Source organism: Cariama cristata, unplaced genomic scaffold, assembly GCF_000690535.1.
Source record: "Cariama cristata isolate BGI_N322 unplaced genomic scaffold, ASM69053v1 scaffold32609, whole genome shotgun sequence".
Classification (NCBI taxonomy): Eukaryota; Metazoa; Chordata; class Aves; order Cariamiformes; family Cariamidae; genus Cariama; species Cariama cristata.
In genome coordinates this window covers 16,166-43,420 of record NW_009634616.1, presented here as the reverse complement: position 1 = coordinate 43,420, position 27,255 = coordinate 16,166, and the positions used below count along the sequence as shown (strand labels likewise).

At 40.4% G+C, this 27,255-nt stretch overlaps 1 protein-coding gene across 1 annotated transcript; it reads left to right on the top strand.

Annotated features, from left to right (window-relative positions):
* Nucleotides 1–4,397: 4,397 nt before the first annotated feature.
* GEMIN8 (gem (nuclear organelle) associated protein 8) lies at nucleotides 4,398–26,537 on the top strand. Its single transcript, XM_009707225.1, has 3 exons — nucleotides 4,398–4,412; nucleotides 7,133–7,559; nucleotides 26,253–26,537. Exons 1-3 carry the CDS (start codon nucleotides 4,410–4,412, stop codon nucleotides 26,501–26,503), a joined length of 681 nt encoding a protein of 226 aa, XP_009705527.1. The 5' UTR covers nucleotides 4,398–4,409; the 3' UTR covers nucleotides 26,504–26,537.
* Nucleotides 26,538–27,255: the final 718 nt, after the last annotated feature.

Here is a 27,255-nt window from a genome sequence, read left to right as displayed (position 1 = left end):
GGTGGTGTTTATGGCACGCAGATCGGCTGTACGGGCTCGGGGCTTTTCCTTTATTTTCCTTTCCTCTGCAAAATGTTGGCCTGTGGTCCGAGGCGGGGGTGGGGGAGCTGAGGCGAGAGGGGTTCGCATTGTGCTGGGGGTTGGGGCCGGGGTGAGCCTGGGCATAAGGGCTTGTTTTCCTGCCAGCCCCTAGATTTCATTGTGTGGCCTGTCTGGCAAAGGCAAGAGCTGCTCATCCGTTTTGTGATCCTTAAAGTCACTGAGCAGAGTCTGGGCACAGCGTCCGTGCGACCAGGGAGTGAATTTTGCCTTCAAAAGCAATAACATAAAAGTTTCATTCTCTTCCTTGTTTGTGACTAAACTGACAAGCCATATATGAAACATAAACTAACTGGGGCTACTAATAATTGTAGAGCTTTTAGCACTTTGCTTTTGACCTCTGATTTTAGGCCCAAATGGATTTTGGGTTTGTGTCCTGGATCTCAGAGAAGAAAGACCGTCTTTTTGAGAGCAGCAGAGGATTACACTGTCTCAGGCTCTGGTCAAGTCAAAAGAGCCATAATACATACGCTAAAGTTTCATCTGTGTGCTTTGTTTGCTGGTGGATTGTCTCTGCAATGAAGATAGTTTTGTCTTATGTGTAATTTGTTTCCCTTCCATTCACAGGAATTACTACTCTTGGTGTGAAGACATCATAGTGGTAGGTAGGTCTTCCTAGCTCAACTGACTCTCCTGTTGGCATGACAAGCACGATAACTATATCCTAAGTGCCATACAAGTCTTATATTTACAGCCATTCGCAAACAAGAATGCAGTGTATAATGTTGGGAATTTTTACCCTTTGGGAAATAACTTGTACTGGCAACTGTCTAAGCAACCACAGGCTTATATTTCTGCGTGACTGTAACTAGGGCGATTCGGTATTATAGTTAACGTCATATGCCAGCAATACACAGTATTAATCTAAGGTACAAAGTGTCAAAACACTTTTCAGACATTTCCCTCTTCTGGTGGTAATTCTGCACCAAGAGTAAGCATTAGAAGTATAAAATGAAATAGGTGTTTGTGGGAAGATGCACACTATTGATGTTGTTAATGGCATGCTGTTCTTACTGAACTCTTCAAATATTTTTGAAGAGTATGTAGTAGGGTGAGTTCAAAATGCACAGCACAAATTGGTATTTAACACCTTAAATTGTGAAACTTACTGCCGTGGGATGTCGTGGGAACACTTAGTATTCATGGGTTCAGAGAAATGACACATTCTGACTTTAAATGCCAAAAACATTTGGAGCTGAAAAAAGTGTCTGAACTGCCACTTGCTGAAATCAGGAGAAATGTATGTAATTCCTGTATGCGTACGCTAGTGTTATATTTTACTGAGCATCTCTTACTACTGGTTGCCAGAAACTGGGTACTGAGTTAGGGACATCCGTGGCCGGACTGAAGGCAGCACTCCTCACAGGCTAAAGGAGCCAGGACAGAAACAGCAGTAGGCAAAGGTTGTGGTCAGCTCTCTGTTGTTTTGGGCACTTCCACTTTCAACATAGTTTGATTTTTCAGGAAAGCTTTATATAAATATTTTTCGTTGAAACCTGCTGAATTTATTGAAATTTCTCCTTCCTTTAATAGCATCTCGTATTTTTACCTGACTACCATGTAACAAGTTAATTACTTTTGTGCTCATCGGTGTTCTGAATAAAGTTAAGCCCTCCTTGATCGCACATTGGTAGATCTTTGACCTGTACTCATCACCTCCAGTATGGCAGCCATGTGGCAGCACTATATCCTCCACACCACTACAGGGCTTTGCTCCCAGAACACAAATTATATTACCAAGTTATGAAGAACAGTATTTCATGATTGTATCTCACAATATGACGGACATTGTCTCAACTTCTCTTGACTCCAGTGGAATTAAATGCTGTCATTGCTTTGATCAGGTTTGTTTATTTTCGCTAATGCTTACTTGCCTGAAGTTGGTAAGGAGACAGGCATGTTTTGATGAAAGGGGGTACGTCCATATTTCATTATCAGTGGGGAAATATTTTAAAACTGAGAAAAGGAAGTAATAACATTTATCAAAAAATAACTTTTCCATCATTAATGGTCAGCATAGGCAAGCAAATCTTTTCCTCGTTTTAAATTCTACATTTGCTGGTGAGCTTCATATGTTCAGTTGGTTCCATATTTTATTTTTAAAAGTATAAATTATAGAAGTCAAGTTATCACATTTATTTTCTGCTTCTTGTCATGTTTCATATTTTATGTAGTTTGTTTTGGAAGAGTAATTCAGCTGAAAGTAAAACAAACTCATTCTTTAATTTAGTGTCCAGGTTTGCAACATTGTTATGCTCTGCTTTATATTTGTAGTCTAATGTTTTATAAATAATTTATAAAAATAATTAAAGTTTCTGTGTTTGGCAAAATAGGTTTCTCATATTTGGTGAACTAAGACAGTTGGATAGTTTTGCTAGAGGTTTTCTGCTCCTTCCCCTTCAGAGAGCATATGTACATGTTGCATATTAATAATAAGGTATCAGACTTCACCACTTACTGCTTTACAAAGTGTATTTACATTAAGCTCTGAACCTGATTTCTGTTCATGTTGAAGCTAGTTCAAAGGCTCTTCTGTCATGTAGGAATTAGAATGAACATGAAAATGAAATACAGAGACTTTCTGAAGTGGAATATGGAAGAATCGGTTAGCATGGATGTAGGGGGTTTAAGTGTGAGAAAAAGCCTTTATGGCAACCTTGACAATATCCAGATGTATATGGTAAAGGGACAAAAAGTATATGTATATGTCTTGAGAGTGCCGATAAAAGCTTTGAAGAGGGCTAGCATGGGAAATGAGATGTTAGAAATGAACAAAGAGGGATAGCCCAGGAGTCTTTTATGTATGCGTGGGTTTCAACTGTTGCAAGTCAAAGCAGTGTTTTACAGTGACCTCAGCGCTAGGTTTTCACCTTCCTCCAAGCAGGCAGGAGAGAGTACAATGAACTCACACACTTTGGTTGCCTGATGCCTGATTCTGCAATCGTTTGCTCGCATGAGTCGTCCCATTAATTGCAGCTGAACTGCTCATGTACATAGGGCTTCTTGTACATAGGTTGGTGTGACCAAGGGGTTTTGGGTTTGAGCTTAATGTGGGCTTTGCAAAGGACAATAATTTGCCTTTGTAGTAGCTGCATGATTTATATTTTGTTTGAACATGGCCCATCCCCATTCTGCTTTCATGCAATACGGCTTGTTTTAAGAGGCAAAAAGTTGCTGTTTAATCAGTACTGTTAAACATGAGGCAGAACACAACTGGTGTATGTACTGTATCCATATGCATTTTGAAAAATCTTAAGTTTTATGCTGGTATAAATCTACAATAGTTTTAAGTGCTGTCTTGGCTATATTCCAGCGTGGCTGGGAATAGCACTTGACCACGTCTTAGGGGTAGCAATGGTAGTTTAGTGTGCTGAATTTCTGTTACATTTCGCTGGCACTCACCTAACGTGAAGTTCAAGTTGAGGGTAAGTGTGTCGGGAGAAATATGTGGATAAAGCAGTTAACATCTTAATATAATAAAATAATTGTCAGGTAAGGAGGAGATTCAGACTATTTCTCAGTAATTCATGCTGGTAAATCACACTGAAAATGATGGTAATTATAAGTCCTGCCTGGTGGTTATAGATGTCTTGTTCTCCCTCTCCCCCCTCCTTCTTTTTCTTTTTCCCTTTCCTGTCCAGTTGCCCCTCTTCCTTTAGCCTTTTCTTGACGTTTAAAAAATGCAATTGCAGCCCGAATTGGCTTGTGTTTTCTTTATGGGAGACAGGATCAGATGTCTGAAAAAAAGGGAGAAATAAAGTGAAAGAAGGGATTGTATGTGGTTATAAGTGCACCATAGGTTTAAACGGAAACCTTACTACTTGAATGGAGTCAAGATAGGTTTAATCATTTTAGGGTAATTGCGTCTTTTATAGATGCCCCTGTGCAGACACCACCAAAACAGTGGGTTTCCTTTAAGTTTGTGATCTTTGTTTGGCATTATTTTGGAAAATAAAGGTTGTAGAAGAAGAAAGTGTGGGAGAAAAGAGAAAAGGGTAGTGGGAAAAAGAGTGTTCAGTCCCAGCATTTTAGGCTGCACTGTGTAGAAGGCTCCCTTTTAACCTTCTTATTGTAGTGGTGAATTTTAAGGAATGGGATTTTTACTGATGCTAATCAAAAACTATAAATAAGAGACTTCAACTAGCCACAACAAAGAAACGATATTTAATAGCTGTAGGCCATAGTAGTCAAGTTTAACAAAAATATTTTCAGTGCTTGTGACCGTCTCAATACATATGTTTTTATGAATTAAAAAACAGCTGTTTTTCTTTTCTAGTTCACCTTGATCACCAGAACAAACTCCACAAGAGATGGTAAGTGGTATTTATGGGTTTCTATGTGTCACGTTTTATATACAAAATGCATATAAACACTTTTATTGAACTGTCAATGCAGACATGTAAAAATTAGATGTGAAAGTAGCTAAATTGCTTTGAAAATAAAATTCAGATGACAACAGTGAGTGATTTGTCTACTCCTGGGAAGACTCCAGAGACATAACAGGAAAATAACAGAGGACTCTGGTCATTTGCCTTAGATTTATAGCTTTTGTTTCCTTGAGGAAATCTCTTATTTCCATTTATTCTGCAGCTGAAAAAGCACAGACATAGAACGAAGTTAGACTTTAAAGTGTTTCTTTCCCTTTCCACCCCAATGTAAAACATTTCTGTAATTTCTTTTTTAACAGATGTATTTTTAAAATTCAAATCTAAAAGGGGTTTTCACGGGTCACTTTCAACAAAAAAGCCACAAAAAGCAGTTGGACGGGCACCAGCCGCGCAGTTCTCTCTACATGAACTGGCTTTTTGTCTTCCTTTCCCCTAAATTAACAACTGGAGCTAGTCAGCTAGACAAATCAGCCAGCTGGATTCCAGAGCTTTCATCCAGAGTAAAGTCATCAAGGCCCTTTTTAGAAACATTTTAGAAGAACTGGAGATAATTTTTGAGCTTTAAAAGAATATGTTGTCATCTTTAGAAATACATAGAATGTAGGAGATACCTGCTTTTGTCCAGTTTCATGATGTTTCCAAACTGGATTTTTAAGTAGTGGAGAAAATAGACAAAATGTTCTAAAAGTAACCTGTGAATGTATCAGATTTGACAACAGGACATTCTCATCTGACTGCTGAAGGATGAGGAGTCAGTGTGACATTCTTAAGCAAAGCAAGAACAGTAAATAAAACATTGTTCATCCTAGCTTTTAGGTGGTTGGATGATTAAGAATGAAGAAATTCCATATGGAAGGCAGATGCTTTTCTTACACCCACTCATCTTAGGAATAAATATTCTGAAATGCATGGTCTTGTAGCAGTGCAATGTTAGACCAAAAGGAGAATCAGAATGAAGTTTCACCTGCATGAATTGTTACTTTTCAGGAAAGATAATTTGTCTGGACTTTTAAGTCATGTAGCTGAGCCCCACAGCCCTTCACAAATAGGGTGCAATTTTTGGTCAAAAATATCTTTAAAAATGGTTGTTTGTTGTGGTGGATTTTCTTTATGGACTCTATTAGCCAGACGCGTTTTGTTTCTGAGAGCACTTAGCAATGACCTTAAAAAGAGATAGCATTTATAGAACTGTTATGGGATAATGGGCTCAATTTTGCAGAAAGGAGGGAAACATGAAAGTTACAATTATTATTCCAAACTCTAGCATTTGCATTATTGCCTGAGCACCAGAAAGTGAAAACAAATGTAAGTAAATGAAATTAACTTCTCTTGATATTGTTAGCATTAAATGGGAAGTATTTCTTAAGTTTGTTTTTTCTGTTTTGTTTTGAGATTTTTTTCTTTTTCCCAGAGAATCATTCTTTTAAGGCTAAGGAATGGTGCCAGTGCAGATCAAGAAAACATGCTTAAAGAAAGATTTTTGTCTTGTATGCCCTTTTTTTTGAAAAAAAGACTGTAAATGTCACATTCATCTCTGAAAACCTCAGCTAATCTTGCCATAGTTTTGAGTGTTTGCCAAAACATGGCTTAATTAAAATTCTTCCAATTTAAAGTACAAGCATTCTGTTCTGACCCAGATAAAAGATTTTCTATGAAAATTAAGATGCAGGGGAAAGAAAAAAACATTTGCTACTGTTTATTTTGCTTGTTCTAGGCTCTAGTTCACTTTATGGCCTTCTTTTAAGATCCTCTATTGTCCCTTCTTTTTGAGAGTGGGATCAGGAGGGAGACAAAATGGCATGTAGGGAGGGGGCTTAAGGCTAGAGGGACTGTGGGGCTTTGTAGTTGCTGGTGAAATCTGAACAGCATGTAACTATTTCTTCAGGAAAACGAAGATTAGCTGGAAGCCAGGAGAAGATGTGTTACAGTATGTTTCATTCTATAGAATTATTTTTCCATGGACTTTATCAGTGGTACTTTATTACCCCTTTTCATACGCTGGTTGCTGATGAGCACAAAAGGGAGATTTACTGGCAGCTTGCACTTGGCTAAATACAGTCTTGTTTTTGATCGAGGCCATGATGGATATATGAACTTGGCTGAATTGCCATTTGACCTTTTCTGAGAGACTTATTTTGGCAGTCATATGGAGGAAATACGTTACTGTATAAAATGAATGCCTTTGTTTAATATGGAGGAATTTTAATCTCTTGTGTTTTCTGTCTGCGAATTTGGAAATTGGGTGTAGGTTGTAATACATACACCTTGAAATGATTCAGTTCTGCAACTCACTTGAGCGGCTAAGGAGTTGTGGAACCTATCCACACAGCATATCCCCTAAAAAGAATTGATTCCCACTGTAGTAGCACAAACACTTGGAAAATAGCTTCTGAACACTGCAACTTCTCTATTGCTAATTCTTCACTGCTAGTTGTATTGATGCAAAACCAATGTCTTTTAAGAGTAATGAAGTGTAGTTGCACTTGCACTGTGTTAATACTTGCCCTCTTTCAGATCTATATGGTTTATCATAGGAAGAGGATGACTACTTCACGCTTGCTTTTACAGTGTTTCTCCCCTCAACTACCATTTGTTTTCTTCTTTTTTTTGGTGTTCTTTCCCTCTCCCCCATGTTTTGACCACAGGAAGACACTGAGCCATGGTATTCTCAGCAAGTGTACACAAGGTACTGGAAGCACTATGACTTAGCCATGCGCTGGATGCGTAGACACCAGAAAGCCTACAGGAAAGCCATGGAATCCTTTTATCACCTACCGTGGCATGCTTCTGCAGCCTCTCCAAGTAGCCGCTACTCAAACTGGGATGGGAATGGTTTTCCACATACCCAAAACTATTCTTCCAGCTATAGCCCACATGGCAGAGTTGCGTCCCGTGGGAGAACTCGGCAGTACACAGATGCCCACCGAGGGAGGGAGGATGCTGACAGGGACTTCGAAATGGAGGAGGACTCTGAGTCCGAAGAGGAGATAGAATATGACTTGAGTAACATGGAGATCACAGAAGAGCTTCGCCAGTTTTTTGCACAGACAGAGAGGCACCGGGAAGAACTGCGTAAGTCCATGCTTGTTTCTGTGTTCTCTGGTACTTGGTGGCCATGACATTGAGCAGTGGATGGCTTCAACATTTACAGGTTTTGTAAGAATTCACAGAAATACACGCTGCAAGGGAGCAAGCCAAACGGAATGAAGTAGACAAAACTTATGGGTGCTCTTAAGTACCATTCACTAGAAATAAGTCTCAGGAAATGTTTGAAGGTTTTTCGGTAAGAGAGAGAATAAATTATGACTGCAAAGAGGAAAATAACACATTTGTCCAGAAGACAATATTCATCTTTAGTGCTGAAGGAAAAACTCCAGAATTTTTATGGTTAAATCTAGTTAAAATGCTGTATGTCTGAGAGGGGAACCCAGAGGAAGTGCTTTACTGCATCGCTGAACCCTAGAGTAAGCCTCAATGGATTTTATAACATGGAGCAGCCATTTTGTTTGTTATTCTTTGGCTAACCCAACAGTAAAATTTCATGACCTTTTTCTTCTCCCCCTGCATCCCTAGGGTACTCTTCATTCTGTACTATACCACAAGTTTCTCTTTGTTTTGCATCTGGATCTGGACTCAAGTCCTTAAACAGGGAATATAAGCCAAAGACTTAAGATTTTTCTCAGGTCTTGATCCTCAGAGGTATTGGTCATCTTTGTTTCTGTGAAATTCTTAAAGGAAGTAAAAGATTATGCTGTACTTTACTGACACTTACTGCATATACAAGTGTTGCAGAGAAATTTATTATCTGTTTTAAGAAAGCAGCATGATGAAACTAACTTTTCCCACATGACTCCAATAGGAAATACCCAGAATGAATGTTTAATAGAGCTTTCTCTGAAAGAGGGAGGTGTTCTAAGAATGCATAATAAAGGCAATGATTGGGAGGTAGAGACAAAAATAGTGTTATTTTAAGTTCTTTGATCAGAGGGTATCTGGTGAGCTGAAACACCTCAGCTTAACTTCAGACTTCCCATCAGTATGATGCACAGTTGATCTAGTTAGCAGAGGAAAGTGAATTTAGGAGCTCAGTGGTAGTGCCTGACATGCATCCCTTCCTCATTATGCTTTTGCAGAATCAGCTTGGTGCTCTCTGCTGAAATGTTCCTTTGATGAGGTACAGAATGCTTTAAGATGCTCGGCTACTTCTGGAAATGCAGTACATTTTCTTTAGATTTATTTTGTCTTTATGGTTAGTGATGTTTAAAGGTATGTGAGTGATTAAAGTGGTATCCTGGAAATTGGGAAATCTGGGCTCAGAGATGTTCTCTGGCAAATATCCTGTATGACCTTGGTATAGCTATTTAATCTCTTTCTGACCCCTCACTGGCTGCTGTTGCTAAAAATATGATTTGATTCTTTATGATGAGCAGGTGAATTGGGAAGAGGTTTGTGACTCGGAATACAGATTTTACTTTTGTTCCTTCCACCACAGTGGTACTTGGAGCCTTTTGGGATAATTAGGTCTCTGCTGTGCCATGTACTAGCCTAGTTCTTGGTAAGTGTAACTCCATTCACTTCAGCAGTACTATTCCAGATCTTCATGCAAATTTAGGCAGAATCTGGTCTTTAGGTACTGCGTGCCTCAGTTTCTTTAGTAGTTTCCCTGATAAAGTGAAGGTACTACTACTAATAATAATCTGTAATTCCTCAAAGCATGAAAAAGTAAACAAGTACTTGATTTAATTGAAATTTAAAAGTGCCACAGAACTCTTGGGTGAATGGTGCTATCTAAATACTAATTTTGTGAGTAAGTAAAATTGCAGTATGATTTTGTTCAGAAATACTTTTTTCTTGCATGGTGGGGGAAAAAGAAAATAGATATTTTTTTTTTAGTTCTGTTGAAGTTTCTCGAAAGAAGAAACATAAGCAGCAGGAGGAGGGGAGAATCATTGATGCCCTGATGATGTGGAAATAAGCTGGTATGGAGACCGTGTTGAAGGCAGTACCACTCTACTTTAGGACATAGTGTTATTAATTTTCCTGGATGCTGTTTCTGAACAAAATGAAGTTTAGGGGTTCATTAAGCTGTGATCCACAATGACGATATCATATTATATCTTTCACACTGTGCTGAAGAATGACTGTCATTCTGTATCGATGCTCAAGAAGGTGAAGATAATGCATCCACAAAAGAAACCCACAGTTACTTAAGTATTTCCTCTCTGATGCCTTTTCCTTTTAATACCAAACTATATGTCCTGGGCTGCCCTCCCCACCTTAGGAGAAGATTTGTAGAGAAACTTGGGCACTATAAAGGTCAGTAATGCCTGAAATTTAGTCATCCATGTCTGGAAGAGACATTTGTAATGTTGAGGTAAGAGTTCTACATTTTCTCGAAACTGAAAGGGAATGTTTGGGTATGTCAAAGCAGAATACCAATAGTGACCTTGCTGATCAGTTGAAGTGTAAGCCAGCTGTTAGGGAACATGAAGGGGAAGGCTGTGTCTCATGTTTTCTTTCTCTGGCATAAATAAGGGGCTCCAGGTGGAGTTCACAGCCTTTGACCTCTGCACCTTGATGTGCACTTGGGAGAAGACACCCAGCTTGTCTGTCGTTTAAAATGAATGCTATGCAAGAGTTTGATACATGTTTGTTGGCAACTTACTGAAGTGTGAGACACATGGGAAAAGAAAAGCCGTGGGACAAATAGAAAGGGGAATGTGGTACATAGGTAAGGGGATACTAGTACAGAGGGTGGAGGTCTAATTTATCTTTGTGAAGGATGACTTCCTTTAGTCTGGTGTTTTTCAAGCCCTGCAAAATTAAATACTGTGCAGCATTAATGCAACTATTTTGGCCATGCATAATGAGAGTTGATTTGCCAGGTAAGACATAGCTGGTTCCCACACATGATCCATATCTCATCAGTATGTAGAAGGATAATCAAATGGACTAAACCAAATCCTAGCTGATGTCAGACTCTTCGTTTGTAATGCCTGATCTAGAGTCTACTGGAGGTAAACGTGATCACAGACATCAGAGGACAAGATATTGCAAACTTTAACTATGGAAGACTTAAATAGGCCCAAGATGTAGGTGGGAAAGGCTTTTGTGTCTGGTTGGTGACATACAAGCATTAACGCTAATTGCAAAGAGAAAAGTTTCAAAGATAAGTAAGCCATCATGTCAGACTAGCCAAGGAAGAAAACCTCAGGTTTATTTCATTTTTCAGTAACTGCCGCAAACTTTAAGAACAAGCAGATTCCTAACTTCTGTAGTGATTTTTTTTGTTTTGTTTTCACAGTGGGCATTTGCAGTGATTGGCTGACTTGCACAGTAAAGCCTTTGAAGCTGGCAAACTCTGAGCCTTGCTGCATGATACAGTTGTTCACAAACAACCTCTTTTAAAACAATCTCTTTTTTTGTCTTTGAATTCATGTCAAATTCTTACTAGTTTTTCTATTCATGTCATGTGTTACAGTGAAGTTATGTATTCCTGGAATGCCCCGAAGTAATTGTGAGCAGAGTTTTGCTGAGGCTGTATGAATTCCGACATATTAATGCAGTGCAAACTTACCTCGTATTCTATATATACAGTGCATTTAGTTAAAATCCCTCACAGACAGTTTTAATTTCCTTCCTCTTCAGTTGTTTCTTTGTATGCAATCATAATTATCTGATCTGAGGGCTGGAGCACCTCTGCTGTGAGGACAGGCTGAGAGAGTTGGGGCTGTTCAGCCTGGAGAAGAGAAGGCTCCAGGGAGACCTTAGAGCAGCCTTCCAGTACCTAAAGGGGCTACAAGAAAGCTGGGGAGGGACTTTTGACAAGGGCATGGAGTGATAGGACAAGGGGCAATGGCTTTAAACTGGAAGAGCGAAGATTCAGATGAGATGTGAGGAAGAAATTCTTCCCGGTGAGGGTGGTGAGGCAGTGGTAGAGGTTGCCCAGAGAAGCTGTGGCTGCCCCATCCCTGGAAGTGTTCAAGGCCAGGCTGGATGGGGCTTTGAGCAACCTGGTCTGGTGGGAGGTGTCCCTGCCCATGGCAGGGGGTTGGAACTGGATGAGCTTTAAGGGCCCTTCCAACCAAATCATTCTGTGATTCCATGATGATTCTGTGATGCGCTCTAGTGATTCTGTTTTTTAGGGGGTTTTCTTGTCGGGCTAGTCCGTTGTTCTGGTTCTTCATGTAACTGGTGATCCTAATGTACTGTGCTTTTTGGAGATGTTTTTAGTTGCATTTAAAAGTCTTCCCTCTGGCTGTTGAAAAGCATGAAGTTATTTTTCTCTGTGTTACCATACCTGTCAGACCTAGGTAGTGTTCTAAATTCTCCAAGTATCCTAGATGTAAAGGACAGAATACACTAAGTTGCCTTTTTACATTTGCAAGAATTAAAAGGACAAAAACCAAGAAAGGAAGTTTCACAAGCCTAACAATTCTAATTGCACGTATTTATTACACTTTTAAATTTAGCCTTTGAAACATGTAGTTTGACCTTATGCGGTTTTTCTTTGTTCCCTTTTTACATATAAGAGAAAATGACTACTGTAATTGAGTGACTACAGCAGTGTGAATACATTGAGAACCATTCTGTAGTAGTCAACAGGCAATGAGACAGTGTCCTTTATTTAAAAACAAAGAAAAGCAAAGGGAAGTACCATCATGTCAGTTCATTACTGAAGGATAATAGTCTGTCAATCGTTAATGCTATGACTAGTTTTTTCCATTAAAGCTTCTGTTTGTATTGCCCACACATACCCTCCAGCTGTTCCCAAAATAATGTTGTCTCAAAATTTTCATGCCAGATGGAAAATGTTTAAAAAAAAATTGAAAGGAAATGGTGAATGAAGATATTTGTTTCAAATCTGCAATTTGTAGGGTTTTTTCCCTCAGGTTTCTTTTTCTCTGAAAGATGACAGTTGCCACTGCCTCTTCGGTGAAGAGGGAGTAATGGAATTTTCCATGTTTTGAAACTTGTTTGAATAGTACCAGATCCATGAAGCTTTTGGGTTTGTTTAAGGCCTGTGTCCTTCTTTGGAAAATAGACTTTGATGCAGTTTTTTTGCCATCATGTTTTCCTTCTTTCTTTCACTTTTGGTAAATGCTTCTTCCTGTTCTTTGTCTGTCTTTTTCTCCATCAGACTGTAGTTCAGATTTTTACTCTTGGTCACCAGCATCTTTTTCATTTCTTCTTCCCTACCCTAAACTATCAAAGCAGTGTGAATGGTGAAGTTATAAATACGTGCTCAACTTCCTTGGCTGTGTCAGCCTTGGTTGTCACATGAACTTTTCCCACTAACTTTAGAAGTTGAATTGCTGAAGCTTCTGAGAAATGCCTGTGAAATAGAGAGTGCTCTCTGCAATATGTGTGGGTGCTTGAGAGATGCTTTTGAAACATGTTCTTTTGTGAACTGAAGGAGAAATGTGAAAGGCCCTCCTTTTGTACCACATCTCTGTTCTTGATGATTGAACCTTTTATTGTATAGCAGCAGAATCTTCTCAAGTGCACACACTGTGTCCAGTGTAGGGGCTGTGTTATTTGGTGCCGGAAGCCAACAGCTGAGAAAATGCCTCCTTGCTAGAGAAACAAGGAAAAGTGCCACAATTTTCACTGCTTTAATGTTTTCAGTATTAATATTTTCAATATTAGTTTTCAACTAACCTGTACTTGCAAAAACAGAGGGTCTGAATTGCATTTAGAGAGCAACAGTTGGGCACAGTTTTATGTCCGTTTCATAAGAGAGAAGGTTATTTTTGTACTAAGTATCAATTTGGGAACACAGCCATTCCTAGAATATGTGATAGTCAAGACAATGTCCTTGGATCCCATACTAGAGACAGAATTTGAGCTTAGAAGAACGTATAGCTTTGCTGTGTGGACCTATGTCTTTCCTATCCAACACATTTTGCAATGAATGGACGTTATGCTGTACGAGTGTACTTATTGCTACGGGGATTAATGGGAGAGAGACACTAGAACGCTTAAGGTGCTGCTGAGGAAACTCTGCTTTCTGTATCACTGGACCAAATGCAGTCAGAAATGCGTACCTTCTGCTGCATGCTCAGGAGAGCTATGTGAGGGTTAATCTATAGAACTGGAAATTATATGTGAAATCTTTGTTATGTGCCTCAGGCTGAGACTTTGACAACCCCTGAAAGTATGCAAGTGCAAAGCCAGGCTTGTTTTGCTGCTAAGGGATGCCCCAGGTTTCAGCTCCTGAGTGGCATCTGAGGATGCTGTGGACCACGCTCCCGTGCCTGCAGCCTGGACAGTCCAGTGGAGCTGGGTCCTGGAATGCTGCTTCCTGGTCTGCTAGTGGCTCTCCTGGGCTCAGTTGTTCCTAAGCGTGCTGTGGAGTACTGGCATTTAAGTTACAACAGGTTTATAGCTAGGAGCATGGGAAAAGAAGCTCATGTGGTTCAGTGTAACTGTAGTGTAAACATTAAGAGGAATGCCAAGATGTCAAACACCTCTATTTCCTCTTACATTTGATGGAAATTAAGAATGCTGTCTTAATATGAAAATATGTGTTGAACTTTGGAGACTTACCTTTGAAATTGTCACTCTTTATTTGTCTGTCTAATGTGTTCCTGCTGTTACAGGGGAGATAGTACATACCGCAGGTCGCTTGTTGGGAGGTTCAGTGTAGCCATATTTATAAGGGATTTTGAGTACCTCATCAAGAAGTAGGCAAAAGCCTCAAGTGGTAAAAGAATGAACGATATGATCTGAGAAGAATTGTTCATTCCAGACCTTTTGCTTAACAGTTAAGTTAGATGTCATCCCTGTGACCAAAACGCATCCTGTTGACATCACCTGTGCTGAACAAATACGGGATTTGAGCTACCCTTTCTCCCAGAGAGCTATTACCCCCAAGTTATTTGTGGGTCACTAAGAGAAGTCTGGTAATCTTATGTTGTTGCTGCTCTTGGTAAGTCAGTGCTGTGGTAAAATTCCTTCTGACTGGGCTTGTCTTGAGGATATGAGAATAAGATGTGCAGGAGAGAGACAGATCATTGCTCCTCTGAGCTGCCCTGTCCGTCACCATCCGTGTGCTCAATCTGCTTGTGATAGCTGTTGCTTGATACTTGCTGGTCTCAGAAGGATCCCGTGGAAACAAGTCAGTAGCTTGCTGTGATGGATTAGCTATTGCAACTTCCTTTTTACAAAGAAAATACATGTGATAATTCAGTCTTAGGTCAGACAAACAGTGTGTCAGCACCTGTTTCGTGTCCATGCGGTTTCCAAGGCTTGAGGGCATTGCTGTGACGTACCTGGCCTCTGCAAAGCTTTCGCAAAGAACCACCGGGCAGACCCCAGGGCTGCGAGGCCACGTGTGGAACAAGGAATCCTTCCTTGGTCTTGTTGTAAGAGCAAAAATAGCTTTCAGAATGCTGTTATGGAAGATGGCTTCATATGGAAAGAGTTTGGTGCGGGAAGACACAGACACTACTTACACTAGGAACTGATGCTGGTAGTTTTTTGAAGGCAGGTCTGCCTGCTTGCTTATGCCATTAGCATCTGCAGCTGCTCCGAGTGGCTCCTCTGGTCTTCTCTTCATTCTTTGTCCCTGCAGGGAGCTGGTGAAACCAGCTGCAGCTGCCGTGGAAAAGAGCAGGTGAGACCATACTGACAGACACCGCTCTTGGGAAAAGTGGTGTAAAAGCTGCTCTGTACTAATCACTCGATTCAGGCAATCTATCTTCACAGTTTATGCACTTTTCCATTTCCCCTAAAGTTCCTCTATTGCTGGTTCCATCTAGGTGCCACATGTGGGATTTCTGGATCTCTAAATGATTTTACTTAGGAGAGAGCTCTGTCTCAGTTCTGTGGTGATAAATGGGAATTTGTCCACCTTTAGCGTGATACTTTCAACCCTGTACGTGGACAGCAGCAGTGTGGGCTATGAGTTAAGCATTTTCTAACACAACCTTTTTTGTATCTACCTGGGGGAACTGTTGCTGTAGCAAGAATGTTTAAAATTTCAGGGTGTACAGCACTGGTGCGATTGTGAAAAGCAAATGTCAAAGACTAAGGTGGAAATGGATGTAATGATGTAGTATGCTTTCTCTGTTCTTTATCTACAAAATCTGCTCAGAATCTACAACAGAGCATGGCAGCAAAATATCTGAACCATTACATGTTTCAGGTCTCTCTTATAAAGCAAACCTCTTGTACAGATTTGCTTGGAGACACATAATTTACCCCTGCTAATTTTAATGGGGTGTTGTCAATGCCAAGATTTCAGAGGCACCGTTTGCTTTACAACATCTCTCGCTGTGCTTCAGTTTTATCAGAAGCATCCAGATGGAATTCACGTCCATCCTCATTAGGGAAATGTGGGCGCTGGGGAGGCAGAAACTGAGAGTTTGGAGACTTCCATCTGCCTGGGTCTTTTCAAAACTTGTTTTATCACACGCTCAAAATTGTGAGAGACACAGAAGCTGTTAGGCTACGTATCTCAGACTTGGATGGCCTTTACAGACTTCCATCATGACCTTGGACATACCATTTGGGACTAGATCCACAAAAGCTTTCAACATAGGTGGAGTTTAGGAACAGATATCCAAAATAATCATCTTTCTTTTCTAACCATGCCTTCCAGAAAGAAGCGAGCTAGTCATTTATACCCAAAGGATGATGCATCTTAAACCCCAAGGTGCAAGGGAATGTTGTAATTCTTATCTTTTCCAGTGGCTGGGTTAAGCACTTTTGCCACCTTGTGTTGTGATCTGCTGTGAAGCCCATTCCAAGGAGTCTAAAGCACCTCCTGCTCTAGGAATTTGTGTCCATTTTCTTTTTATTTGGGCATGTGATACAGCGTGATAGCACTTCCCTGTCTTTCAGGAAAATAGGGAAGGTTGATACGACAACACACCAAGAAACAGTTGTGCTGCAGCCATATGAAGTACTCAGTGCAGATTGATCCAGCTGTTCATCAGGGTTACAATTGTTACTGCCCTCCAAAGTATCCAAACCTGTTACCCAAATATCAGAGCTTCCCTCTGGTTTTTTCAAGGACATATGTCTGAGTCCTCAGAACATTGCTCTGCAGTACACTGAAATCGTGGAGGCAATGTAAAATGAATAAACCTTAAATGGATATTTGTACTGAAATTAGGTTTGTACTGAAATAAGTAACATGGGTGTTATGCTATTGATTGCTATTGTTCACATTTAGCTGGATAAAAATCTCCTGGGTTTAATTTTATTTGTAGTTGCTGAAGTTGCTCTAAAAGTCAGCTCTGTATTCACAGAAATTAGAGAAACTTTGCCAAGGAATGTAGGTCTCCAAAGAGCATGCTGGGCCTCAATTTTAATATGGTTGTTCAAATACTAACAAACCAAGGCTGCTGTTCTCTCAGTCTGCACAAGCCTTGCAGACCACCTTCATTTGTAGGTCTGCAATTCCTGATGTGGTGGCTGAGCAGAACGGTTGGAAGACTCACTTTAAAATTCATCAGCTGTCATTGCTTTGGGATTTTTGGCCACTGGTACAGTGGGAAGGAGGCTGAAAAAATGTAGAAGAGTCCAGATGATGGAAACTGCATCATGTGTGACGTGTTGGTGGAGGAGGTGTTGAGGTGGTAGATGGCAGAGCATCTGGCTGGCTTTGGAGGAGTGCAGGAAGAAGTATCTGCCTTTTTCTGATTTCTCCATTTCTTAGTAGGTAAAGCTGGTGACGTGTAGTTATTTGCTTTCCCCGCTTTTGCGTTCTTCCCTTGGCATTAGTTACTGACCTCTGTCGTGAACAGGCTGTCAGGCTAGATGGGCTTTTACTCTGATGGCTCTCCTCATGTAACATCTTCTCTTCGTCACATCGCTTAAACACTTCCCTCACGTGGAATTGCCCTATTGAAGTGACACAGAGGAGACATGGAGCTCCCACTTGCTAAGTACAACTTAACTTTCTGAAGGGCAGGATGCCAGCTGCCTGTTTGAAAGGAGACAGTGCTCAGACTTCTGCTCCAGCAACCGACTCTGGAATTATTTCTAGTGTCAAACATTTCACTTTTGCAGAAGGTACGATAGGTGAACACCTGCAAGTTTTCTTTGGCATATTTTCCCATTTTTTTTGTTGTATTTTTAATACTAGGCATAGCAATTATCCTTATGTATTGAAGTATTTTTCATTTAATTTAATAGAATGCTGAAATCAGCAATGAGAAGCTCAGAAGGTCAGAGGTAAACCAAGTTTCCAAAGCTGCCTCTCAGCCCTTTCACAAGTTGTGATGTATTTTGCTGATTCCTTTAGTTTGACCCTCTTTCCAGATGTCTCTTTCAAAATGATTAGTCAGGCAGCACACAGCATGGAAAAAAAATGCATATTTACTTGCTGAAATTAATTTTATCTGGATCAGAGATTGTTATTTAATTCTGCATGTCTGCAGTTAAGACTAAATAATGGATCTGCTGGTTAACTGAAAGGTCAGCTCAACCGTGAGTATGCTTCCCTTCAGAAAAACAGCAACATGGTTACAGGTTGCTCTCAAAAAAAAATGTTTTTCAAATGGTTTTGGTAAAGTAGCGGATTTCCCTGCATATATTACTGAGTTACTTTCTCAATATATACAATATATATAATACAATAAACCAAATTTATACAATAAAAAACAAAATATATACAATAAACCAAACTTGAATTCAGCGGTGTAGTCTGTGGCTGGAGTCAAGAAAGAAATTTCAATGTAAAGTTCAAATGTGCAAGTTTCATTAAGAAGACTGACACAGGCTGCTTACTTTTTTTTTTTTTTTTTTTTTTTTTCTTTTCCTGAAAGCACCAAACTTTCAGTATTATTTGGCTGTCTAGCACTCTGTACATCATGGAACACTTTCTTCCAAGGGCATGTGCTTAATTTCTATTCAGGGCAGATGTAAAAAATGATTGTGAAACTCATCGTTCTTCAATGTGCTGGTTTGCTTTTGAAGAAGCATTTTTAAATTTGAATACTTCCTTGTTCAGTCTCCTCTGACTGTGCCATGAATGTATGTGTATATATGGATACAGTTATATATAGATTTAAGTAATCCTTCTGTTTACTCTAGCAGTGGTGTCTTTGTCTGGCGTCAGCATCGCTGCCATCAGTGGCAGATTGGAGCTGTTTGGGGGATGGGAGTGCAGAGTCAGCTGGGCTGTATTTAATCTTATTGCTCTAGACTTGATCCTTACTAGAGACAGCTGCCAGGGCCTGATCCTGGACTAATTTCTAAGCAGTGGTCGGTCAGCAACTTCCTGGCTGTTTAATTCTGTCAGATGGCACAAGCGTAGAGTCTGGACAACTTGGCACCTCTGGTGCGATACAGATCCCTGGTTACACAAACCCAAGCAGGCCCACACTGTTTATGTTGCAGAATGACCCAAACACTAAGTTTAAATATACATTATTTGGCACATGACAGCCTCAGCTTCACGTAGATGTCCCACAGTTCCGTTTTCACCCGTCAGCTCTGATAGAGGTTTATAACTTACATTTTAGTAAATCCATTGTTGGCGATTTGTTAAAATAGCTTGTATAAAGTCTCTGAAAAATTGACTTCCAAGAGGCAGTTTGGTGGATGTGCTGATTGACATGAATCTTGAATACATCCAAGCAGAAAAAAATACCAGGTTACACTGGGCTCGCCTGGGTGTTTTCTATCCTGGATGCACATATACCTGATTATGAATTACGTTTACAGCATTCAGATTTCTAGAGCAGGCTTTCACTTGAGGTTCCTCTGGGCTAGCTGGTTGCTTCATGTTCATGGCGTTTGATTGTTTCAGTTCACTTTCTGGTTGGGATAAGAATATCCCTTCTTAAGGGTTTCATTATGGAAGGTCATAGAAGAAAAGAAAAGAAAGGTGGTTTGTTGTTTAGCTGGGCAGTAACCAGTGTAGCCTACTGCTACTGTAAACGTGGACGTGAAGGCTTGTATTGTTGCCATCTAGGATCTTTGGCAGTTTGTTTTGGAGACCACAAGACAACCGTCTTGGTTTTTAATCCTATTTCTAAAACAGAAATCGGCTTCTTTGTTCCCTGGTTAACTGGCTAACTTTCTGCCAGTTCCTCAACCCACAGATTTCAAAAGAATGTGAGATAATTAATTCTTTAAAACTTTCTGTCAGGTAGGAAAGTATTAGATTCATTTTACGGATTCATTACAGTGAGACATACGGTTAATTAACTTGAGAGTGATATGTACCACCCAGTAGCAAATCTGGAAGTGGAACACCTTGGTTCTAACCTTACCTCCCAGCTTTCTGTTCATTTTGATTTCAAAGGTGGTTTCTTTCTGCTTGCTGTCTTGGTAAGTAATTTTAACCTGTTTCTACAGAGCTGTCCTCTTCAAAATATCTAGAAAATCTGTATTATAGTGAAAGAGAAGGTATCAAACTGAGTACTTCAGATTTCCAAAATGTTTGCTGTCTGCTTAGACAGCCTATTGCAACTGTGTCTTTCTTAGGGAGCACGCTCTCCCACCTTAGACTATTTCCTGCTTTTACCAACAGGTTTTCATTCAGGCTGTGCTTCAGTGAAAACGCCTCACTGCTAAAGCCAGGTTGAGCAATTTTTCTTCCTAGCCATTCACTCCTGCTCCAGTGCTGCCCCTTTAGTTCAGCATGTGTGGTGCCAAGACACTAAACTGTACCAGGATTAACTATAACTTGTTGGGCTGGGGTTTTTTTGGTAGGGTTCATTGTGTGGCCCCTTAGACAATTGTTGTGGCATTCTTGAGGGGCCTGGGAGCTGGAGCAGGCAGCTAAGGGAGAAGGAGGGGAGCAGAAACTGCATAAGCTGGTTTTGTAGCTGAGGAAAGAAAAATGTCCATGGAACGGTGGTTTCAGACTGCCACAAGCTTGCCAAGGAATCACATCTGCTCTTACTTCAAAGCCTGTACAGAACATTTTCTTTTTTTCTTGAGAATATTGCGTTGCTTGTAGATCTATGTGGTGAAATACTCGATTTCTTTTAACTCATTCCCTCCTCAGCTAGCAGATGGAAAACTTGTCAATGTAGATACTTGGGGTTTTAATACCTGCAGCATTTTTGATAGTTCTCTTTCATGGTGGTTGTGACTCTCGTGACTGAGAGCTTATCACAGCAGGCAATTACTGCCCCAAAAAGTGACTTTTATTCCAAATCAGTGTTTTCAAGCCAGCTACAGCATTTGATTTTTCTGCATAGGTTAGACTGCTGGCATAGTAAGATACAGCCTAGCTGTCTCCACTTCTTTGAAGATCAGACTTCTCCTGTTAAAAACGGGAAGGGGGAAGTTATATTGTGTCATCTGTAATCCTTTTGTTAAGTTTTTTGCAAGCACAAGGTTTTAAATTTAAGGAGAAGTTTCAACATTAGTCTGTTTTCCCCAGCAACTTACAGCTAGAATGAGGCTGTTCATTCCACTATAAAATCGTCACTCTCTTCTTTCAGTATGTTTCTGCAATTTCTGTAAGTTGCTTAGTGTTCCAGAATAACCCTCCAGGAAGCTGGTTTCGGCAGCCCAGAATATTTTTTCTTTACAGATGTAGGGATGAGTCACAATTGTTTGTATCTCACTGGCTCCCACTGATGGAAACCCCTGCAAAGCTTTGCACTGATAGAGTAATGCTTGAGATGTCAGCCCTCTGGAAATCCAGAGCTCTGTAGAAATTAAACTCCTTGAATATCCTGTTTACAAATCCTTAGATCTAACTCCTTATTTTGTTAAATTCCTTTAGGCAAAGATTTTAGTTTTCCCCACAGTATGCCTGGTTCATGCAAGTATGGGCATAATAAAATGGTCTGATGCTATCACCGCAGAAAAACTCATATGTAAGTTTATGGTAAAGGTAGTTAGCTTTTCTAGGGAGCTGAAGAAGCTGACATTTTGCATTGAGAAGCCTGTGTGGGCAGAACATTTTGCACAGCAGATAGGCTTGTGGGAAGTGGCATTCAAAGAGAGAACTAGGAGTTTTTAATCAGTAGATACGGGTAGTGTTTTTAACTCTGTTAGTGTGGGCTGCTCGAGATCAGCTCAGGTAGCATTTAAGACAAGATGAGAAGGCTCAGAAAGCGCACATGCAGCAGTAACAGAAAAATCATTCATCATTTGAAATAAGCAGACAAATATGTGAACGGGGGGATAGGTCAGTCTGAAATCATGGAAAAGGAAAAACAGATCAAGAATGGGGAAAGAGCACATTATTCTTCAAGGAAAAATTGCAAACTAAGCAAGAAACTGAAAGTCAGTAAAGGCCATTCAACACTTAGGAGGAGCAAGCCTTTGGTCTCGTGCCGTAACTACCACGGTGTGGGGCAGAACATGGCAGACTGCGGAGTGTGTGCACCTAGAGAGCTGTGGAGAAGGCTGCCCGTATAAGAAATGTCATCAGATTGCATCCGATCACTGGCTACGGTGAGCTAAGGCTTGGATATCTAAGTCATAAGAGCTAAAAATAGTACAAGAAACCACACAATGCTGCGTATGAATCTTTCATTAAAAATCCAACGTAGATAATTACCCTCTCTACTTTTATCTCCTTTTAATGTTGAAAAGTCTTTCCATGGAGACTTCTCTCCAAATAAGGGAATTTATTTGGGTTCTGCTTTTGAGGTTGTTTATTTCCTTGTATTGGGTTTGGCCTTTTTTTTTTTTTTTTTTACTTTTAATAAAAAACATTTCCTCTGTGGAATTCATCCTTGTCTTACTACTACTTAAGCTTCTCAAAGGATATTATAAAGAAAGAAGAGCAAAGTAGATCAAACTTAGAGAAAGTATATGACGTTTTCCTTTTCATAAAATAAGAGAAGCAAGACATTAGAGTTTCTGAGGGCCTATGGGGAAAATAGCTTATGTCTTGAAGGGCTTAGGTCATAGTTTTGCTGAAAGTATGTAAGAGGGCGTTCGTGTGCATCTGAAGCCCCAAACGCAATGAATAGCTAAGATACTAGTTACTCTTTATCCTGCTTTTGGCAGTCCCTGAGGATGGAGGTAGTTGTCTATATTTGTTCACTTTTCTTTGCAGCTAGTATACCGCAGACTAAAAGTCATCCATAAAAGGTGGAAAAAGTTGGGGACGGGGGGACGATGAGAGACACAACAACCCAAAACTTTCTTTCGAAAGGCCTGGAATCACTGATGATGTCCCCGGATACAGTATGAGTTAGGAATACTGAGATGTCTGTCTTAAATATGAAGAAAAAAAGGTTATTTACTGTGTTTGCAAAAAGATGTCTCAACTGTTTTTGGCCAGGTAATGATGACTTCCTAGCAGAACCGGACTTGGTAGGAATAAGTTAATTCTGAAAAGAGCTTCAAGAGAGGAAGAGCATCTTTGGGACGAAGTGGAAGTGACCAATTAAGAAAATGTCAGCAGTGTTTTTCCTTCGTGCAGGAACCAACCACCACTGCGGGAGCCTGCAGTCAACATTTGCAAAATACCAGTCCATGATTAGGGGAAGCTTGCCAGTAGTTGAAGCTGAATGCTGTAAAAGAAAGCACATTTATTTCAGTCTGTGTGAAGTGGAAGGAGGAACTTCTTAGTATTGTGTTAAAATTATTTGTTTCGTGTTTATAACTTGGCAGCACAATGACTTACAAATTTGGAGTGGGAAACTCTGATTTGAGAACGAGCTGGGGACTTCATTGCTGCAGGCTGAGAATTAGTGTTTTGATAAACCTTGCTACCTAATTCATGGATGAATATTTGGTGCTTGCTTCAAAGAAATTCTGGTTACCTCTATAGGTTTAGGGCTACAGACAGTTTATAATTTTGTTTGGTTGGTTTTTCCATTGTCAGGTGCTTCTTGTCATCTTTTTTGATGAAGAGCACATTTAGCTCAAATTGCATTGCTTTGTATTGTTTTTAAAGCAAATTTTGAGGTAATGAAAAGAGCCCAGACTGCTGGTTTTTCTACTTCCCAGCCCCTCTCTCACCAAAGAAAGTTTCATGTGCATCTCAACAGGACAAAACGTCCTCTGCTGTCATCTGTTTCTTATCTCTGGAGAAGGTTGGCTGGAAGTACTGCTTTTGGAAAAGCAGTAGTTTCCATACCCATTTAGTTCCATGGCTTCTCCTTCCTTGATTGTCCGTGACAGCAAATAGTGCCGTCGCTGACGGTGGAGTTTGTCATGGTGGTATCTCTCCACAAATAACTAACTGATAGGAAACTGCAGCATACTCCACACAGCTACAGTGGGGTTACCAGCAACAGCTGCCATGTTCTATGCTCAAATTCAGCCTTTGGTACAAAAAACTGTGGGTCCCTGTAGCAGATTTCTGTCCCCACCCTCTGCCTGGACTCTGTAGACCTGATTTATATGTCTGAGAGACTGTAATAGTCACTCTGGGAATTTTTTAACCAGTAGCTATGGAATAATAGAAGTCTGGTTAGAAAGTTAAGTGTAGTACATGTGATTAGTGTAAAGTAAAACATATACTCCAGATGTTCGTTAGGTAGTTTTGAGAATGGAATTTAAATTGGTATTGTTATTTTGATTGTTAACATTAGGATATGCAGGTTTATGGACTACTCTGTGCTACAAAATGGAGATTGATGCACACTAAACTGTAATCCACTCATCCATCATAAAGGTTCTGCTACAGACTCATTTACTTTCCAAAGAGAAGAATTCATTATCTAGCTCCAGAGAAATTAGTTTTTCTTCAGTGTTAGTGTGTGCAATGAGCTATCAGAGAGCATTCCGCAGCAAGCAAGCAAGGAAGCAGCTGTCTAGCATGCAGCTGTGGAACTAATGAATCAAACATTTCCATAAGCAACACAGAAGTACAAGAAATCATCTTTGTGGCCTGGGAGAGTCAACAAATATGGGTTCAGTTCATTGACCTGCCAGAGTTTTGCTGTGTAACCTACAGTGGAGGACACTGGTTTTCCAGCATTGTTTTCTGTCTTGTTTTCAGGGTTAATTTGCATCAAGTTCATGCTTAAAAGCGTGTTACCTAGTTGTGGGCAGTCTGGTGTCCCGGGAAGTTTGTTTCAATGGGATACAAGTGACCTGTGTAGTCACAACCTGGGTGCTATAGCCTGACCTTGTAGTGCTGGGCCCTCTGTAGGCAATGTTAGTTCTTTTAATTCAGACCTTCTGGGTAAAATGGCCTGACACCAAATAAATCTGACTCTTCCAAAAACACATATGGACTCTAATGTATGTTTCCGTGTGAATTCTGGCAGCGCAGCCCGCTTCAGAGGCGTGCCCTTAAAGCAAAATCGCAGAAAGTGAAACAGCTCTCTGGAATAGATTGCTAATAACCCCTCGAGCCCTCCTGCCCTTCGACTACCAACACAAAACTGTGGATGGTGTTTGAAATGACAGGACAAAAGCTTTCTGTGTCCCTGTCAGACAAACAGATGGCAAAATTGATGTTTCTGATTATACCATTTAAAATATCTATTTTCTGTGAATGAGGTACAGGGGATAATTCATTTAGGAAGGCTGACAGTCAGTCAGTTGGCAGCTCTGTACAGTACTTTCCAGTGTAAAAATAAACTGCAGATGTTTGACACAGATATGTCAGGATACTTAACTTTGGGCTAGGGTTTGCAGATGTCATGTGTTTTGTGGAAGCTAAATCTCTTGTCTTAGGGGAAGGAGGGAAGAGGTACATGGCACCGAATGCTGAGAAGCATGTCCTGTATGTGACTAATGCATCCTGCCCTGTGGACACTCTGTCCCTTTTGATGTTTAAAAAAAATTTTAAAAAATGTGCTGTCAATAGTGAAGTCTTTCTGTGATGTGGTTTTGAGAACTGTGATTTGTTATTGGTAGGCGAAGGAGTTCAACTGCCAGGTAACTTTCTTCATCTTGTAGAAACGTCCCCATAAAAGGGGAGTCGTATATAGCACTTTGCTGTTTTAACTGCACAGAGCATTATTTGTTCCATCAGAGCAACGCCCAGGAAGTAGAGGTAAGTTTGGGCACAGAAAACCAAGTTCTTGCTTCCCAATTGGGCTTACCAAAGAGGATTTTTGATGGCAGATTGGTCAAAATGTTTCACCTCCCTGAACCATCTTAAATCCTCTTTAAAAGACGTGGTGCTGGGATTTCTGTTGGGTGCTGTTTTGATTTGTCTTCAAAGCAACAGCAGTAAGGCTGCCAGTTCTGAACTTTGCAAGTCTTGAGAAATGGATGAGGGTGGATAGTTTGTCGAAACACGATGCTTACAGCTGTGTTTCATTGGATGCACTTAATGGCAGGCACTTCCATGACAGACTCGTTTGTTAATTTTCATAAAGTAGTAACTGATTATGTGTTCTCTTGGCTATGATTCAGCAAAAGTTGCATTGTCCTGTGCATCGTTTCCTTATCTCAGCTACTAAGTCATTACTTTGGAAACAACCCTCTTGTTTGGGTTTTGGTTTTGGTTTGGTTTTCTGTGGGGTTTTTTTGTGGGGGAGCTGAGGGGGTGGTTTGGTTTTCTTTTCAGGGCATGTATATGCTGGGGAGAAATGAAGCAATGCTGATTTTTACTTGTTATTACTAATACAGAGGTTTTGTACAGTTTTAGGGTTCAATCCCAGGATCTTCTTCCTTTCCCCCCACTTCTTCCAGCCTGGCTTTATCATGATACTTAGTAGGAATTTGTCATTATGCATAATGAGCACAGCATGACGAGTAACATGCAGTTTATTTTGTAAGTTGCAGAAGTTCGCTGCACCCTAGTACATGTGGATGTCAGCCCTCTAGACCCATCACAAATTTGAATCTGTAATATTTAAAAAGTTAAAATAAAATGTGATTGTTGATAGCTCAGTAACGTATATCTCTTGTGGTTTGTTTGTCTAGGGAGACAGCAGCAGCTGGAAGCTGAGCAGCAGTACGTGGAGGCTGATCAAGACCTTCACAAAAGGACGGGGCGTTCTGTGCAGCCACCTGCGGAAAGACCTGGGGAGAGGCGAATGGCAGAAATGAAGAAACTGTATGGTGCTGAAGCTGCCAAAATCCAGGCAATGGAGGCTGCCATGCAGCTTATCTTTGATAGAAACTGTGACAAAAAGCAGCCCAAATACTGGCCCATTATTCCCCTTAAGCTGTGAGTACCGGGACTGTGCCCTGACCTGGCACAGAGCTGTAGGGACGGGTGCCTCAGTCAGGTTGTGCTGCTGCAAGAACAAACTGCAAATTTCGGTTTTGGTTGGGCTTTGGGGCAGAGGCCGGCAAGGGCAGCATGTTCCTTTTACGCTGTCAGCCATGGTCACAGTCCATTCTACCTACGTACACTTGTCAAGTAGTAATAGGAGGGATGGTAATAATAAACCTGTCTGAAGTCATACTTTCACTCATTTGATACTCGCCTGCTTTGACTGTGCTTGCAAGAAACATAACAATGTCTATACTCAGTGAACTGGGAAAACTGAAAGCGATGTGAAAAAGAGAAAGACTGCATAAATTGTCTGCTCTTCCCATTTAGGAAACTGAGTGATCTCATTTTTTAGTCTTATTTAACATAGTAGCATTTGGATCCTGTTTAACACAGCGTAGCTTGAAGTGTTATGTCTGCTAATCTTGGATTTTTTTGAGAACCAGAAGCCCACTGGCCAAGATACAACATATCAAATTACTGTAGCCTAGCCATTTGAATTCTTTTTCAAAGGTTTATAATAAGGCAGGAAGTTTTTCTTCCAGACTTATACTTGGCTGGCAGAAGTTTGACTCTAAAGCAACGTTATATAGAAAAATGGTTTAATGAAGGGGGTGGAGGGAGTCGGGGAGAAGCCTGATGTGGCCCTGTCTGTTAGAGATCTGTTTAGCAGAAGAGAAACTTGAGAGGAGAAAGCACTCTTGGGGC